The 17,560-nt window shown below is 38.5% G+C and overlaps 1 protein-coding gene across 1 annotated transcript in view; it reads right to left on the reverse strand.

Moving 5' to 3' along the window:
- Window positions 1-1,652: 1,652 nt before the first annotated feature.
- The window catches only part of GULP1 (GULP PTB domain containing engulfment adaptor 1), a 257,041-nt gene continuing 241,133 nt past the window's right edge, over window positions 1,653-17,560 (reverse strand). The window contains exons 12-15 of the mRNA XM_080798218.1: window positions 15,050-15,274; window positions 13,296-13,434; window positions 9,629-9,723; window positions 1,653-3,607 (exon numbers count right to left, since the gene is read on the reverse strand). Of these exons, the coding sequence (XP_080654344.1) occupies window positions 3,536-3,607; window positions 9,629-9,723; window positions 13,296-13,434; window positions 15,050-15,274 (531 nt within the window). The 3' untranslated portion in view covers window positions 1,653-3,535. The remainder of the gene's footprint in view (window positions 3,608-9,628; window positions 9,724-13,295; window positions 13,435-15,049; window positions 15,275-17,560) is intronic.

Consider the following 17,560-nt stretch of genomic DNA (forward strand, 5'->3'; position numbering starts at 1 on the left):
GACTTAGAAGACTGTAAGTTATTTTAGGTGGTCTCCTTACTAGAGTAAGGAAATCCACTTTGGAGGAATCCAGAGAAAATAAGTTTTATGTGAGGGGTTTCTAGAAGTGGGTTACATTTCGTCCTTAACAGCGGACGAACATGGAACCAGCAGGGCTCCCTGCTCAGCCTCGAGGCCGGCTTCTTCCTCTTCCACCCACACCCACTTGTGCTCTCTCTTTCTGTCAAATAAATAAATAAAATCTTTAAAAAAAAAAAAAAGACATGGAACAAGTATTGAAGAATTAAGATTTTGCCCCATTTATGAGATGGACACTGGAGGAGGAGGTTCTCGAAAAATGTATCTGAGCTCATCTAGGAAGGAGAGGACACAAGTTAGGCTCTTCCTGCAGGAGACATGGGGATCTGAGCACAATGCGAGGCACACCCATCTCAGCACGGTGCTAGCCACTTAGAAAGGGCGCAGTTTAGGTGGAGTCTGAGATTTAGTTGTCAAAATTGAGTCCAAGAGTCTCCAACTAGTTTAACAGAGGTTGAAATCCAAAATCATGAATAAATATTGAATTTGGAACTATATATATGGAAACACTGGAACAGAAAAATATTAGCAGCTAGTTTTTTTCACGGTTAAGAAACATCAAAAAGAGTAAAAAAAAAAAAAACATTCAGAAATGCAACAATGCAGAATCTATCAGAAATTCTATCTGAAAAATAAATTCCCATAATGTGACCAAAATTTTTTGAAAAAATTCAGATCCCAAGTAAAAGAAGTAAGAAGAAAAAATTGCCATTGGACCGTCTTGATAGTCTCTCAGAGGATATCCGACACCGTAGACACTAGCCAGTACTAGGTACCCACATTTAAACATAATTAAATATAAATGTCTTCTGGGAAGTTTTTGATTCACACGGTACTTTAGAACATACTGGTTTTCACCGATCAGTTCATATAGTGCCTTACTTTTCCTTTACGATACTAAACTAACCGGAGGCAGGAACCTGGTCATTTTCAATTTAACTGCTAATTAAGTAAGCAAACTTAAATCTAGTCAGTTACTAGATGTTCTCTAACCCACATACGATATGTTACCTCATAAAGTGAGTCATAAATGAGCTTAACTGAACGGGTTGATGAGTTGTTCATTGGTGTGCAAAGAATGTACACGTGAGACCTGTGAATCTTTAATATTATTTTGTTTTCAAACTTTCAAGACTTCATGATATTCCAGTAAGCCACAACTCAAATCTTATTATCAAGTCCATCTCTTAAAGACTCTCTACCAAGAAACCCTTTCTATTATTACTAGGCTGAAAAGGCTCTCAATTTTGAAAAGGGATGTTTACAGAACACAGTCATTGCACCAGACACTTCTAGTGAAAGGAACCAAATTATGATGTCTCTCCCCAGCAGAACTGAGGCCTCTGTTTCATAACCGAATGACGCTTGCTTATAAAGCTAAAATGTGTGTGGGCTGTAAGAAATGAGGTCAAAAGTGAAGGTCATTAATTCTTCTCCTTCTCCTCCCCTCCTTCCATCCTTCCACTCTTAGGCCTCACTAGATGACCTAGAAACTTCCTCATGTAATTACCCTCAGAATGTTTCTAATTTAACCAGAGATTATTTAATGAGTAAATAAACAATTATTTATTTAAAATCATTTATTTTCAGCAAAATCAAACATATCATTGAGTTTACATAGAAATACAATTTTCAAACGGATCTTCATAAAAATGCACTGGAGAAATGAACGTTCATAATTAATGACCAATTGTGTACTATTTAGTCATGCCAGCAGCAGAACTGATTACCATTAAAAATGGTAAGGTAACGTATCTTAAGTGTGCAAATACCATCTTAGTACTCTATGGTGTTACCATTGGTAATAAATGGCCACTAAATATATACCTATTACATAAAGCTTTTAAAGTACAATAAAAATACAAATTCTATCTGTTAAAAAAAGCCACTGATATGGCTTCTAAACATCCTCATTATACAAATTCCAAAATACTATATGACAAACAAAATTATAAAGATTCTTCTTTATGAAACATATGCTAACCTCTAACTAAGGTACAACTTAGCTGATAACAGAAACAAGTAAGAAGGCTTATGTCTACATAGAACGTTATAAAGATACATACAAATATAATATTGCATAAGCATTTTATGATTTCTTTTCCTAGCGAATATGTACCTTTAGCACTTGACAAAAATTCCCAGGAGTAAAAGAAAAAAATCTATTTTTGAGATCTATCCCTAATCTAAGCTCACATTTTCATTAATTTAATCTATTTTTCTTATGATGCAATGAACCAAATTATAAATTTTAACCATAAATCCTTCTTGCACTGAATACCAATTAAAATCTGTTACATAATGGGCAAAGGTATAGAAAATTAACACTTTAAAAGGTTGGAGTTCATCAGCACATTATGAAAGAAAATTTCATTGTTCATGTTAACCCAAACTGAGAAGCCACTTGATTTTTATAAAAAATGAAATTTTGACTTCAACAAAAACAAATACGAATTAAAGTTGCTAAATAATACTGGTGATTCATAAAGAATAATTGTTAGAGATTTTAAAGTAACAAAACTAATGGGGCATCACAAAATAAAATTTGGTGAGAAAATGTTTATCAAAGAAGAAAATATGAGAAATAATATTCAGTGAGAAAAAGTATATTTGGTAAAGTAAATGTGGGTAATAGATTTTGCAACGGCAGACAACCGACATTCCATTTTTTTTTAGAAAATATTAGCTCAGATGATGTTTAGATGTTTAGCAATGTAACATATCTCATTAGAATTTAAATCTTAAGAGTTTTGTAATGAGCAAATTTTTGGCTTTTACCATTATCCTTACTTATGAAATAAATAAAAGGTTTAGAGTATGACTGACTGTAATAGCTAACATTATTACTTTGCTTTTACTAATAAATAATTATTTGGCTTAATTATTATTGGAAATTATATTTTTGCTATTTTACCTGCTAAAAATGACCTGGAGGCATTATATTCAAAGTTTACATTTTGCCGATGATATGAACAACATTTAATACATAAAATAACACCTGTCTAATGCATGGTAACATGCTTATTGGTCTAAATACAGAATATACTAAGTTTAGCATTGGTATATCTCCTCAAGACTGAAAGGTATCATCAAGGTATGGCTTTTGGGAATGAATAATAAAGTAGCAGCCTGGAAAATGAACATAGATTTCAAGATGCTAATTATTCAGAACTCAGACACAAGGCAGATATTTGGATAATTTGTTTCTTTGATTCTAAATTCATCTACAAGAGACACAGAAAGGAACATGAAAGTATGATTTACTTTACAGTGACTTATTTTTAAAATAAACGTTACAGATCAATAGTGGAAGACATTTTACTAAAATAATTTGCAAAAAGTGAAGATCTTCATAAACATATTGGCACACAGACACTACCTGTCATAAGGTACTAAGGAATGATCTATATGCATATAAAACAAATTTAACACAAATCTGGATCTCTTGTTCTTGACATCAGCACCTGCTGTCTAATGGGTCGAGACAAAATACTGTGCCTTCAAGAGTTAGTCCCATTTTGAACCCCTCCTGTAAAACAGAGTAAAATCATTAAAATAAGAAATGCTCATGACAATAATAAAGATGATAATAATGACGATATTCATAAAGTAAGAAGACTGGACAGTAGTTGAAATCTCCATGCTCTCATCAGCTGAGGAATAATACGGCAAATCTTGGCTTGTCCAATTTTTCTCAGTGTGTGTCTCAGGCATTTTAAATACAAATGTATGAGGTTAGCATGCCCAGAAGACAAAAGAAAACAGAAATATAGGGAATTACGTGGTTTTAAGACCTAAATGTTTCTTTTTCAGTGAGTCTATTCTGCCATTCTACCGTAGATTAAATCTCCTCTCGTGGCTTTCAGGGCTAATATCCAGTTACATGTAAGTAAGACAGCGAGACCTCAGATGTGATGCAAAGTTCGAGAGCCCGAGGGTCTTCACTTTCTCTTCCTTTCCTGGTCAGCCCTGTCTAGGGCCTGGGTAAAACTCCTAACAGTAAACCCGATGCCACCCCCCATGGGGAACATAGAACTTCAGAGCACTTGGCCACAGAGAAAGCTTCCCTTACTGCCCCGCTGTTGCTTGTAGCTGTAAGGTGGAGCCCCACTCCCCCTCGCAGGGTTTAGATGTTTCTGGAAGTTAAGTTGCCCCTGGTTTATTGAGAGCAAGCACACAAGCTTTTCCTCTTAAGATTTCTTTTCCCTCCAAGTTTTTGTTTCAGTTCCAGTGAGTTTATAAGGCCCCGTGTCGCATTCGTTTCCCGGGGGGACCTGGTGATTCAACACCCAGTACTCATCACAAGCGCCCAAGACTTCCAGTTAAGAGCTGGTGGAAAAAGTTTGTCCTCTACTCGGGGCTGTCTTCTCTTTTGTGTTAGGTGAGGGGCTCTCTCCAGTCTTAGCACTTCCTCCCTCCCCTCCCCTGCCCCTAATGCAGGCCAGTGTGCAGAGATCAAAGCATGGCTCACAGCCATGGGGGAACTGGGGGCCACATGCTGGGTCTCCCTGTAGAAGCACTGTGGCTCCTACATTCATACTAAACGTTTCTCTCTCACTGACAGAACTGAAATTTTGTTCAGGGAGGTCGTGTGTGGTGAGGGGCGGCCGGGGGACACATTAAGGGTGAGCGAAGAGTGAAGAGCCTACTCCTGCCCGAAGTAAAATGTCCCTCAGAGAGGAGGCCGTGGTCCTCTGTCCTTTGCATTTTATTCCATTCGACTGTACCAACTCGTGTGCTAGTCAGTTGTGAATCCCTTTGCCTTCCCCCAAGTCACTTCAACTTGCAACAGGTATCTAATGTCCTTATCACAAATCCAGTATCAACATGATCGCAGAGAGGGAGAAAATACGACACTGCGAGCCACGCCGGTTCGCTGTCAGAGCGCTCCTCACTCCACCTACAGCGGGAAGCCCCCGGGGCCAGGCCCCACCGCAAAGGCTGTTCAGAACTTCTTCCCAGAACTTAGAATACAAATTAGAGCCGGTTGAGTAAAAGTCAGAGTACTTACCTTTACTTTTTAAAAGCCTGTTCTTATCACTAGAAGAAATATTTTGTCATATCCATGCATATTATTTTAAACAGCTGCCAAGTACTTAGAGAAGTCAATACTTAGAGCTAAAGATAGTGCAAATTAACTGTTTTGTATAAATATTTTATTTGGATATGTGAGGATCTGTGTACTGTCATCTTCTGGCACAGGAGATAGATAGATAGGATATATATTGACTTGGAAATCTTTGATACAGTGTTTAAACATTTTTCTCAGTTCATTCTGCAACGAAACCATGATCATTTCAACTGAAAACACCATCAGTGAGCTTTGTGTTTCAGTGGCGGAACAGCAATCATGGTGAAATAGGGATCGGTCACTATTTCAACAATAAAAAAAAAATGTAAATCATTTACAAGAATACCTCCATAGTGATTTTATAAGGATCCCTTTGGAGTTCCCTTTGATTAATTTAATTATCCCTATTAATAGACACATAATATTATCTCTCTCTTTTGTTTTCTTTACTCCTAAGATAAAATTTCCCACACAGTTTCTAACCTTTGCTCCTAGCTCTCATTTAGTAAATCACGACTTAATGATCAGTGACTCTTTCTTAGGTTTCCACATCTTGAATTTTAAAACTCTGGATGAAAATGAAGCTTTCTTTAACTTATATAGTGAAAGAAATTATTGTAAACTAGTATCATGCAGAAGATAACTTTATTGTTAACAAAGTACTAATAATATGCTTTTTTAATGAAATATGTTGCCCCATTGTACTGCCTTATTTTGAAATAGGGAGAAAAGCGTGTCAAGGAAGGAAAAGTCAGTCTTCTGCAAGAATGTTCACATGTTGAGGTATGTCCTTTGAGTCTCTTTTTTTTCTATCTCTAGGTTTTTTCCAACAATTTTAATATTAATATAAAAATCATATATTATAAATTTCTTATGTATTTTAATGTATCACATATATATAATTTTCTATATTCTTTTTAAAACTTAATGGAACAAACATTCCTTATTGGGTCCCCATAAAACTAATTTAATGATTACATAATCTATTAACTTTTTAAAAATTCAAGTATAGTTGATACACAATATTATATTAGTTTTGGGTGTATAACATAGTGACTCAATATTTATATATTATGGTATGTCCCCACCATAATTGTAATTGTAGTTACCACCTGTCACCATAAAAAGTTATCCTAATATCATTGACTATATTCCCTATACTTTTCATCCCTGTGATTTATTTACTTTGTAACTGGAATTTTTGCCTCTTAATATACTCTTTACTTCTCTTCCCTCTGGCTGCCACCAATCTATTATTTTTAATGTGATTTAACTGTTTTGAGTATTTTATAATTATGAATAAAGTTAACTAGAACCTTTTTCCCATAGAAATTTTCCCCATTTATAGCCATTTTTCTTCTCTGAATAGATCGCATTAGAGTTTCTGATCTCAAAAAAAAAAGGTAAGTTTTACTAATAATTACTCTCTATAGGGATGCTATGAACTGACCCTGACCCAGCAATGAGTTAGAGGGCTTATCTCATCACACTTTCACTTGCACTGGGGAAAGAAAATAAAATAAATAAAAAAATTTTAAAAATGAAATGTTTACTTTGCTTGATTAAAATAGCATTTCTAGTTCTTTTGTATTTAATTTGTAGATTTCCTTTGGTTAGATTGAACATGTCTGCATGCATATTAGCAACTTGTGCTCTTTTGTGAGCTGCTGTTTTTTTATTTATCTGATTGTTAAGTTTTCTAATTACTTGTCTACTTACTTTAATTATGTGTACGTGATATATTTATATTTTGTTAAAGAGAAAAGGAAAAAATTACAAAAAACTACAGATGCTATAAAACTACATATTTTTCTTTTCCTTACAGAAATTTCTTCCCAATTCAAAAGTCTGATAAATATTCAATTATATTTCAAACATTTTAAACTGACTCCTCTTTCTGAAATTTACTTGGATATCTGTTTTAAGGTACAGCTGTGCACGGATCTTCTACCAAAGTATTAACCAGCGACTTAACACCCCTTTATGCAAAGTTCTTTCATCCTTCTTGCCACGCTCCTTTTTAAATGTATTAAATTATTGTAACTTAGAAGGTATACTTCTGGGCTGTCAATACTACTTTGCTGACTTGCCTGTCAGTGACATGTACCAGGAAGTTTAAATTATGTCAAATTAAATAATCACATTGATTTCAAATAAATATTTAATTTTCTAACAGTTTATAATAAAATACGACTTCATATTTCTGCTTAAATCCCGACACGCACAAGATACTTTTATAACTTCCTCTAAGTGAAAGAGAAAACCCAAATATCTCATTAGGCTCATTAACTCAATATTATTCCTACAACCCACTGTACTATGCTGTTTTTACGTTGTATACAAAGATAAACATAGTAGCCAAATATGTGCATTAGCTTAATTAGGCTAACAAGATTAATAACAAAAGTGGTCACGGACTTTAGATGAAGAAAACATTATTTTACTTTAAAGTGACCTTGCAAGTAAATCTTGAACTAAAAACAAAACAAAGCAAAACAAAATCAGACAAGCAATGAGGTGCACAATACAATAGAGACTACACCACTGAAAAAAACAACTTTAAAATACAGGTTATAAAACCTCTTCACACACAACAATCAGAAACATCCATATGAAACTGCTGTTTGAATATTTATTAAGTAAAGCATGCAAATATTAAGGTTTTAGGTTTACGAAGTTGTAAGTTGTTTAAAATTATTATGAAAATAATATACCAACCATCTCTGGCGCTACCCACCACGAAAGCAGAAAAGAATAAAAAAGACATTAAGAAAATATTAGAAGTGGCAAAAACAAAAACAGAAGCAAAAATACCACAGCTTAACATCATTTAACTAACACAGCACTAAATCATTCCAAAATAGCATCTCTCGAAGTTAGTTCCTACAAAAATCTGCAGATGTAGGTTTATTTTTAAAAATCTATGGAAATGTTTTCAGTCTTGTGAAAACTAAAAAAAACATTAATAGAAAAGTACTCTTCGTGATCTGCGTAATGCTTGAGGCCAAACGGCACCACATCCATGCCCATGTGTCTGTTCTTATAAAAGCATTAGTCCCAAGAAGCACAAACCTAATTGGTAAAACGAATGAAAAAGGAAAGGGTTTGATTTCATGTGAAATAAGTAAAGTACTCTTGCTAAATATTCATGCACTATCTGAGTGGACGTTTCGTAGTATCTGAATATGGAAAAGAGGGAGAAAAATTGTACCAACAAACCGGGTACCTGCTGAAACAAGAGAAGTTTGACATCGCCCATCCTACTGAAGTTCTTCCTTTGAATTTTGGTAGGTGTTGTCATTTTGCTTTTATTTAATTTATAATTTTTGAATTAATAGTTGAATAGAAGCTGTGAGGATACGTTATTTATAACTTTTCCGGGAAATATTTAAGAAACGTTAGCATTCAAGTCAATATGAAGGATTTAAAATGACTTCTTCATGGAAAAGAAAATTATGCATCACCCAACTTGAGAAGTGCTGTTTTAACATATTCTTTGAAATCTTAAGGCAAGGCACGTGTTACTCAACTCTGAGGATGCACTATAGCATCCAGAGCAATAAGGAACTCACAGCACCTAGAAAAGACGCCGAACGCGTCATCGCCGCGGCCCAAAAGGAGTGGAAGGGGTCTGTCTTGTGTATCTCGGAAGGGGCGTCTCGGCCGTGTCGGCAGGTCGGAGTGACCCTTCCTCGTTCCGTGCGGGAAGCGGGGCGTAGAGCACGAACCGGCTCACGAACCGGAAGGGCTCCCCGTCCCCGCGGCCGCCTCTCGGTCGGCCTCCCAGCGCGCGTCTCTGCCTACGTCCCACCCTATAAACGGTCTTTTTGAGAGAAACAGGACGCAGTGATTTCACCCGCGGTAAAGGGCAGACGTGAAGAGAAGGCGTTTTCCCGGGGCTTCCGAGGCGACTCAGGGGTCGCGGCCCACCGAGAAAGCGTGTAACACCGGGACCGTCCACCCCGCGCAAGTGAGACTCGAAGAGCCGAAGAGCCACGGAGCCGCGAGGACACGGGGCGCGAGCGGACGGCGCGGCTGGGGCGGGGTCAGCGGCGCGCGGTCCGGACGGAGCCGCAGGGCACGAGCCCCGGCCGCGGCGTCCCCTTCCCAGACGCCGCTGTCGCTCTGGCCGAGGCCGCCCTTCGTCGGCCCGTTCCCAGCCTGAACCCCGTCCCCGGGAACGCGGAGGCGAGGCCCTGTCCACCCCGGACAACCGCCCTGTCATTCTTGGATTTCCAAGTGAGGCGCCACTGGGACCCCGTCACGTCCTACCGCAGACCCGCCGCGCGGGCGCCCTGACTCGCACGACCACGCGCGCGACCCCAGACGCCCTCCTCGGCGCCCGCGGGGACACGCCCGGGACTCCGAGTGCTCCCGTTTTCAAAGCGACTGTTTGAGGGAAGGTTTCGGGGCGACCCCAACCCAGGACGGGGCGCTCTGGCTGCAGCACCGCCCGCCGCGGCCCGGGAGAAGAGTCACCTGCATCTCGTCCAGCCGGGACTGAACGTCCGGGGGGAAGTCGGCGGCCGCGCAGCTGAACGGGTCAAAGGGCTCCGCTCCGAACAGGTCCCGCTCTGAAAGCAGAGAAGAGGCCGGTGAGGGGCGCGCGGGGCGCGGCGGGGCGCGGCGGGGCGGGGGCGGGGCGGGGGCGGGGCGGGAGCCGGGCGCGGCGGGGGCGGGAGGGGGCGGGGGCGGGTCCCGGGGCAGGACGCGCGTCCCGCCGCCCCCGCGCCACCCCGCGCACTCCCCACGCGGCCGGCCCGAGCTCCGACGCGTCGAACAGCGGCGAAGCAGCCGAGGCCCGCCTCGTGACCGCAGTCCGAGCCGTCGGGTTCCAGGCGCGCGTGCGCAGACGGGCTTCCGCGCGCGTGCGCAGACGGGTTCCCGCGCGCCCGGGACTCCTCCGCGCGCGACGCCCCGGCACGGGAGCGGCCGCACCGCCAGGCCTGCGCCTCGGAAGCAACGCGGCCTCTCCCCGGCGAGCGCGCCGCCCCCGGAGACGTCCCCGGTGCACGTGCTGGGCCTCGAACGGCGACGGCCGCGCAGCGACACGAGGGCTGAGGCAGGCTGGTGGACACTTCCGCTCGCAGACCATGAACGTAACCCCACGTTTACTCAGGGAAAAGGTGAGGCACGTTGTCTCGTGTGCTAAGAAACTGTACCCCTTCCTCCGTAGACGCTACGGGACGGGTCCTTGAAAAATGTCTCCTAGCCCAGAAGCCAATTTCCTTTTAAAAATAGCAAAAAGGGAAGAGCAGAAAGCTCTCTGTAACATACATTCTCAAGTATTCATTTTTTGGTTAAGATATTAAAGAAGTCTCAAAGTTAAAATCAATGTTTGTAATTGATAAAACTATGGCCTATTATTTAAAAATTATGAAATTCCTTTCTTCTGAGTCAATTCCAAACAATTTTTAAAAATTATATAGGTGTGTGAGAATTTATAATATATTAAGAAAAATCTATATCCTCAAAAGTCAATGCTATGTAAGAGGTAATATTTATGTTCCTTGAGTTTTACCATGTCCTTTAAACTAATCTCTGACCCTCATTATAAAAGACTTTTGCTTTTTTAGTCATAACTGTTCTTTTTCCAAATTCATGTATTAATAAGTAAAAATTTTTTATAAGTTCCTGGTGCTGGTAAGTATTGCATAAATAAGAGGGACATATACTTTATCATCCAAATAAAGACACTTTTAATTCTAAAAGGAATGCTACACCAAATTATACCAGGACAAAAGGTATAAACCAGAACTGTCCTAAACAAGTGGGAATTTATTGTTACTTTGTATAAAAATATTATATATAAATACGAATAGGTACTGCATATGGGTATGGATGTTGTTATTACTGTTGTTATTTTCCTCAGTCTCATGTGGCTTGGGCAATAAATCAGAACTTGGAGAACAAAGGAACTTTCCTTTGGAAGAGTGCCTGGGTTACCACCGTACCACAAGCCCAACTAACAATGTTTTACACACGATAGATGTTTGTGAAAAGAAATGAAGTAATGAAATAAATAAGCAAATAAATAAACAAAAAGGAAGTATTGAAAAGGAAGTAGAGCTGATCAAGAGGAACAGAGATTTTCATTCCAGGCGTGTCTCAGCTCATTGTGCTTTGTTTTACAGTGCTTCACAGAGAGCGTGGTTTTTTACAAATTAAAAAGGTTTGTGGCAATTCGGTATCAAGTAAGTCTGTCTGTACCATTTTTCCTACAGCATTTGCTATGAAGATAGATAGATACAGTATAGGGGCATCTAGAATACTATCCATCTATCTATCTATCCATATCTTTCATTATGTTTGTTAAATTTTGGCACTCAGGATCATTAGATGTTTAAAAATACAGCAAGGTGTTACTTCAGTTTCTCATTAAAAAACTCATTAAAACCACTGGAGCATCTTTGCCCAGATTTTCCAAAGGCATATCAGATTTATCAATTCTAAAACAGAATGCATTTTTCATCTTTTCTACTTACAGTTTTCCCTGTTAACAACATTCAGTCTAAAATCCTGAGTCATAATTGATTATGAACTCTCAATCGCCATCCTGATATACTATTCCTTCTAAATATTTTCGAATCTATTCGCTCTTCTCAATTTATATTTTGACTTGGATTAAAATCCTCTTTTGTAGCTACATCTCTGTAATTTATATTTTTCAAATTCCAGATTGTAACCTAGGTCTAGTACACATGCTATACAAATGCCTGTTGGACTAAATAATGAATGAGTAAACCGGTGGTCATCCAAGGAATTAAAAAACAGTAAAGGAAGAGATGTGGGACACTCATAAAGACAAAGAAATGCCCCATTAAGGTATCAGGATATTGGAAACATTTGCTAAAAATACACTATGGCATATATATTAAAGATTATTTCCCAAAAAAATATTTGCATTGGCAAGAAAATATATTCACAGGAATTTAAATGTATATTTCAATTTATGTAAAAGTACAGACATATTTTTGTAAACTGATTTTTAAAGTTTCTAATGTTACTACTTTGCATTTACAAATTAATTCTGTAAAATTTACTGAAGATCTAACATGTGTAATATATTTTGGTTAAGTTCCACAGAGGGAAACAAATAAAGACCCTGACGTATTTTAAGTCCAAGCTAAAACTTCAGAGTTATATCGAAAACCTCTTAATGTGAACCAGAGAGAACGCAGTAAAGCATAGTATGTAAAACTCTCTTTTCTTCAGTTTCCCTTTGGACATAATGACTGAGCACAGCCATCAGGAGCTATTCTTTATGTTTCTGTGACAGGGCACAGATCAAAATACAATCACAACATTGAAAATGAGCATCCGTTGGATGTTTTCTAATTCATCAGGAAGAGAGTCTTATGTTCCTTCCAAACGTGCAAAAGTTGTAAAGCAGAGAAGCGATGGTGTGCATAGTATTACAGATATCCAGAGAGAACACTTCCATGGGATTAATAAATAAACAAGTCATGGAATTCATATCTTCATACATTTAAGAATATTCATATACTCGGGGCACCTGGGTGGCTCAGTGGGTTAAAGCCTCTGCCTTCGGCTCAGGTCATGATCTCAGGGTCCTGAGATCGAGCCCCGCATCGGGCTCTCTGCTCAGCAGGGAGCCTGCTTCCTCCCTTCTCTCTCTGCCTGCCTCTCTGCCTACTTGTGATCTGTCTGTCAAATAAATAAATAAAAAAATAAAAAAAAAAAAAAAAAAAAAAAGAATATTCATATACTCTATGATAACAAAAAAAATTTTTTTAAAGGATAATGAAAAATTTAAACTGAGCTCTACTAAGCATGTCAAAATATTAAAATAATTACCACCAAGTTGTCTTTAACCATCAAAACATTTAAAAGTATAACCCAAATAAAATAAAATATGATTAAATGCTTTGTATTGAAATAAATAACCCTATACCAAAATATCATTTTTCATAAAACAGTTTCAAATGCAAAGTGATGTCATCAGTAGACACTCTGAATTATAAAGTTAAATAAGATTAGCTGATCTGGCACAATGAAATATAATTCTTTGGTAATTAACATTTTGAGTGAATTTAAAATATGTAATTTTCCATAAAGTTGTCAATGAAACATCTAAAATATACACAAATATAGCTAAAAATATTGATTTGTTTAGAAAGCTTACTGATCTCAGTAGCTCTGCTGGGTACCGGCGGCGGCTGCGTGCCGTTGCGAGTAGGGGTTGAAGATGCATGTGATACCGGAGAAAACGGTACCATGTCGAAGATGTCAGTGGAGGGGGACTTGGGTGTCCCGGTGCCTGCCTGCAAATGAAAATAATGTGAATTACGGCAGTGTTTCAGGTAGACACACTATACTGCTAAGTATTTCGTATACATAGAGAACATGTATAAACAACAAAAAATTCAGTTGAATCATATGAACTTGCCATTTTCTAGATCAAACGCTGGCAATTCCATATGATTTAACCAGTCACACCAAATGTCCGTTGCAAGAAAGCAACAGAAAATTTCTGCGACAATGACCTTAAAGATGATGGCAAAAATGGTGACAATGCTATTCCAGACAGATGTAAAAGGTATTGGACTCTTTGGTCTATCTAGAAACAACTGCCATTTGTATCAGAGAATTGAAAATATTAGAAACTATATAAAAACATGATTTCAGTAATACATTTTCCGTAAGTTGGAAACAGAAATAACTGAACAGAAGTAATGTACCTTCTTAACTATGACCATTCAAATGCAATTAATAGCAACTTAAAAATTTTGCAAAGTATAAGTTAATTTGTATTTATAACTACAATGACAGCCAACTATTGTATTCACTGCAGTGCCTTTTATTCCTGGGTAAGAGTTCATTCGGTTTTCTATGATAAATAGCTACCTTGTGAAATAAATTAATAATCACTCAATATACCACCAAAATCATTAAGTTATCTGGGTCAGACTGGATCAAGATGTAACACAGGAATGAATCATCACTTTGATTGTCATTTGGGGAAAAATACACACTTGCACACATACAATCTAGAAAAGAAAGAGAATTCCCATGTTGGAGAGGAGTAGTAAGAAAAAACTTGCCTTTCCTCAAAGAACATGAACAGAAATGATCTCATGTGTTTCACAGTAAAATTAGACTTTTCACAATACATTTATTTTTCTCATTCACATATAATGGAAGTAATGGAAGAAAAATAAGGCTGACTGTGTGTGACGAGTGACAGACTTATTATTCAGCTAATAGGACTGTTGGTACACTTTTCATGGAGGAAAACTGGTGTCATCTCCCTTTCTTTAACAACACGCTCACTTTATCAGTCACGAATACTGTCTAAAGACTTTGAGGGAACTTTATCCCTCAGCTATTTCCCTCCAAGCCAGGGATATTGTTTTCCTGATCAACCCACCCCTCTATCTGCCTTGGCTTCCCTCTCTCTCTTCTTTCTCAGGATATAAAGATACTCAAATCTTGACTGTTCTTGAAAACAAAACAAACCAACCTAAAATGCCTTACTCCTCTAACCTCGCATCTCTTACTCTTTCCCTCAAGGCTAACTTCCTTGGAAGAGGTACTAACTCATATCAATCGAAACTTTGCTCTTTTTGTGCCAAATGCCACTAAAACTGCTTTTACCAACATCGCTGATGATCTCATTTCCCAGCTGCCATATCTGGGGTCCTTTGAAGTGACCTGTCCTAATTCGCCTTTCTGTGGATTTGTACACCATCACCACTCTCTACTTGAAACTATCAGGTAACAAAGGAAGCAAACATGGCACACAAAGTCACCAGGTCCCATCACATTGATTCAAGACATACCTGATGTTTTTCATTATGATATAAATGGCACATTTGAGTAGAGTTTTAAAAAAATTACATGGGATAATAAAAAAGAATGTTCTGCTTAGCAAATTACATGAGGTCTTGGGATGCTGTTCTCACTGATTGGCTTGGGAAGGCCACATTTAGAAGGTGGTGGTATTAACAGTCCCAATGACAGTCTGGAATCGGGCGAGTTGACAGGAGTGACAGTAATGGAAGAATTATTTAGACAGGAAGATGAATCATCATTACTACGCCAGAAAGAAGGTGAGCATCTCTGAAACTCATGTTGCTCATGATCAGACATTTTGTGCAGCAGCTGTAAAGGAATGACAGAGAAATACACTAAGGAGAAGAGAGAAGACATGGAGGAAAAAGGAAAAAATATATATGAAAATTTATTGGTAAAGTGATATTATGTGAAAATAATTTCAGAATAATTTCACTAAAATTTAAAAAATCATTTGAGTATATTTTCCTATTGCAACACTCCTTAGAATCTAGAATGTTTAATTTGACCATTTTTCACTGAAATATTACATTTTTAGATGTTGAAATAAAATGTTGCATCATCAGCACTTGAGAGGAAGACGATAAAGAGTGAAGCTTGAGTTATTTCAATGAGAGCTTCTGGGTAATGACATGGGAAAGGGAATCATAATAAGAAAAAACAGTCATTAAGGTAGGAGTAAAGTCTAATAAAAAGTAATGACTTCGTAGAGTTTTCAAAAAGGGTTACAACAATCATTTTAGATTTAATCCTCAAAACATTTTTTTGAGATATTTGTATTAGTAATGTTACATCCTTATTATAATAAAGATATAGGAATCAAAGCCCATAGATTTTTTGTGATTTATTCCTCTATGAGGTAAGAAGCAGAGCCTAAATTTAAAATAATCTGACTCCAATCATCACGACCTTTTTGTAGGTTGTGATTTCCAAATGGTAAGACTTCTCAGGGATGGGCAGAGGGGTTGTCAAGCATCTCAAATAAATGAAATAATAAGTGACTCAAGAATCAGTGAGCAGTACACTATTCTGGGTCTGCGCGTCAGTTTCTGGATGACTTGTGTAAGTTATTACATTACAGTTCGGAAAGCTGCTGTCAACGGCTGAGAGGGTAAGAGCTGAGCTGTCAGAGTGGTCAGTTAAATCAAGTCAAAATGAAAGCAGTAGTTCAGCCTTTATTCACTTCCTGCTATGGTAAAAGCAAGAGGCCGGAAAGAAGGTAATGGCTTCATCAATGTCCTTTTTCCCCCAGAAGTGGCACTGGGTGAAGGTTAGAAGTATCAGTGCAGAGGCAAGGCATTGTGTCTGCTGAGGGGAGGGACAGGAGAAAGGGCACGGGGCAGAAAAGCACTGACCGCCGAATGAGAGTGGAGAAAGGAGTGAGTCTTCAAGGCCCTCATAAGAGGGCCTTGACAGAGGCATTTTTAAAAGGTCATGGCCAAGGGCCTCCAAAAGGAGGCCTCCAAATATAGGCACCAGGGCTAGGGATGCAGACACGTTATGTGGAAGAGCACAGCTGGCCAAGGGTCCAGGGGCTGAGTCCTTGACCGCAACTCCTCCATGGCAGGCGCTGTACCTGGTATGGGGAGGGCATTTCCCCCGGGGAGGCTTGCCAGGTGAAGCTTCTGGAATTGGCCCGGAGCAGGAATTCTCAACCACAGGTCACACTTCAGAGATCTTTAACATTAATAGGATTTTGAGGCAGCCAATACAAATATGGCTTTTGATAACCTCACAGTGAAAGGTTATAATCAAAATGATAGTTAGGAGAACCCACAAATCTGAACTAAGTTTCTAAGCTGAGTCACGTCTTCACACGGTTCTCAAAGCTGAGGGGAGAAGAAGGCAATGCAAAGTGAGAGATTTAGGTTGAGGGAAGGGCTCAGTGGGGAAGCAAAATCTCTGATGGTCTGAGTTGTGTAACTGACCACTCTATGAATATGCATATACAGGCATATAATTACTGTCTCCCCCATTGCCCTCCACAGGGATCTGAATGTAGATATGTACACATGTACACACGTATATACCTAATTTCAAAATCTATTTTATAGTCTATGCTGTTTACTGTATAATTCTGTGATTGGTGGCCACCTCTTACTTACTTAATTTTAAATAAGAACTGTAAGCTCCTTGTGCACAAAATTTTTCTAAACTTTATCGAAAAGAAATATTTTCTAAAAGCTCTAACACATCAAAATACTAGACATATAATAAACTGACAAGGTATATTTATTGCCCAATTTATACTACAGCAACTTTTAAACATAAGCTCTAAATTGATAAGAATGTTTATAGTGAGTGAAACCTCATATGATATTAAGTGGTATTAATTGTCCTTGATATCAGCTGGTTCATAACATAAATGAAAGTGCTCTGCATTACTCTATGACTTGTATTAGCCAAAAATCTTACCCAGATGCCTCAAATCAAACTGAAGGCTAAAATAACCAACTTCTAAGTGCTCTAGTATTTTAGGATAGTGCTATGCTACTATGCCTTCTACTTACTCTGGGAACATGAACTTACACAGATGAGGTATGTATGTAACATGAAAATAATCAAGTTTTTAACTACTCCAGAATGGTGGAGCTC

Source organism: Martes martes (assembly GCF_963455335.1).
Source record: "Martes martes genome assembly, chromosome: 3".
NCBI lineage: Eukaryota > Metazoa > Chordata > Mammalia > Carnivora > Mustelidae > Martes > Martes martes.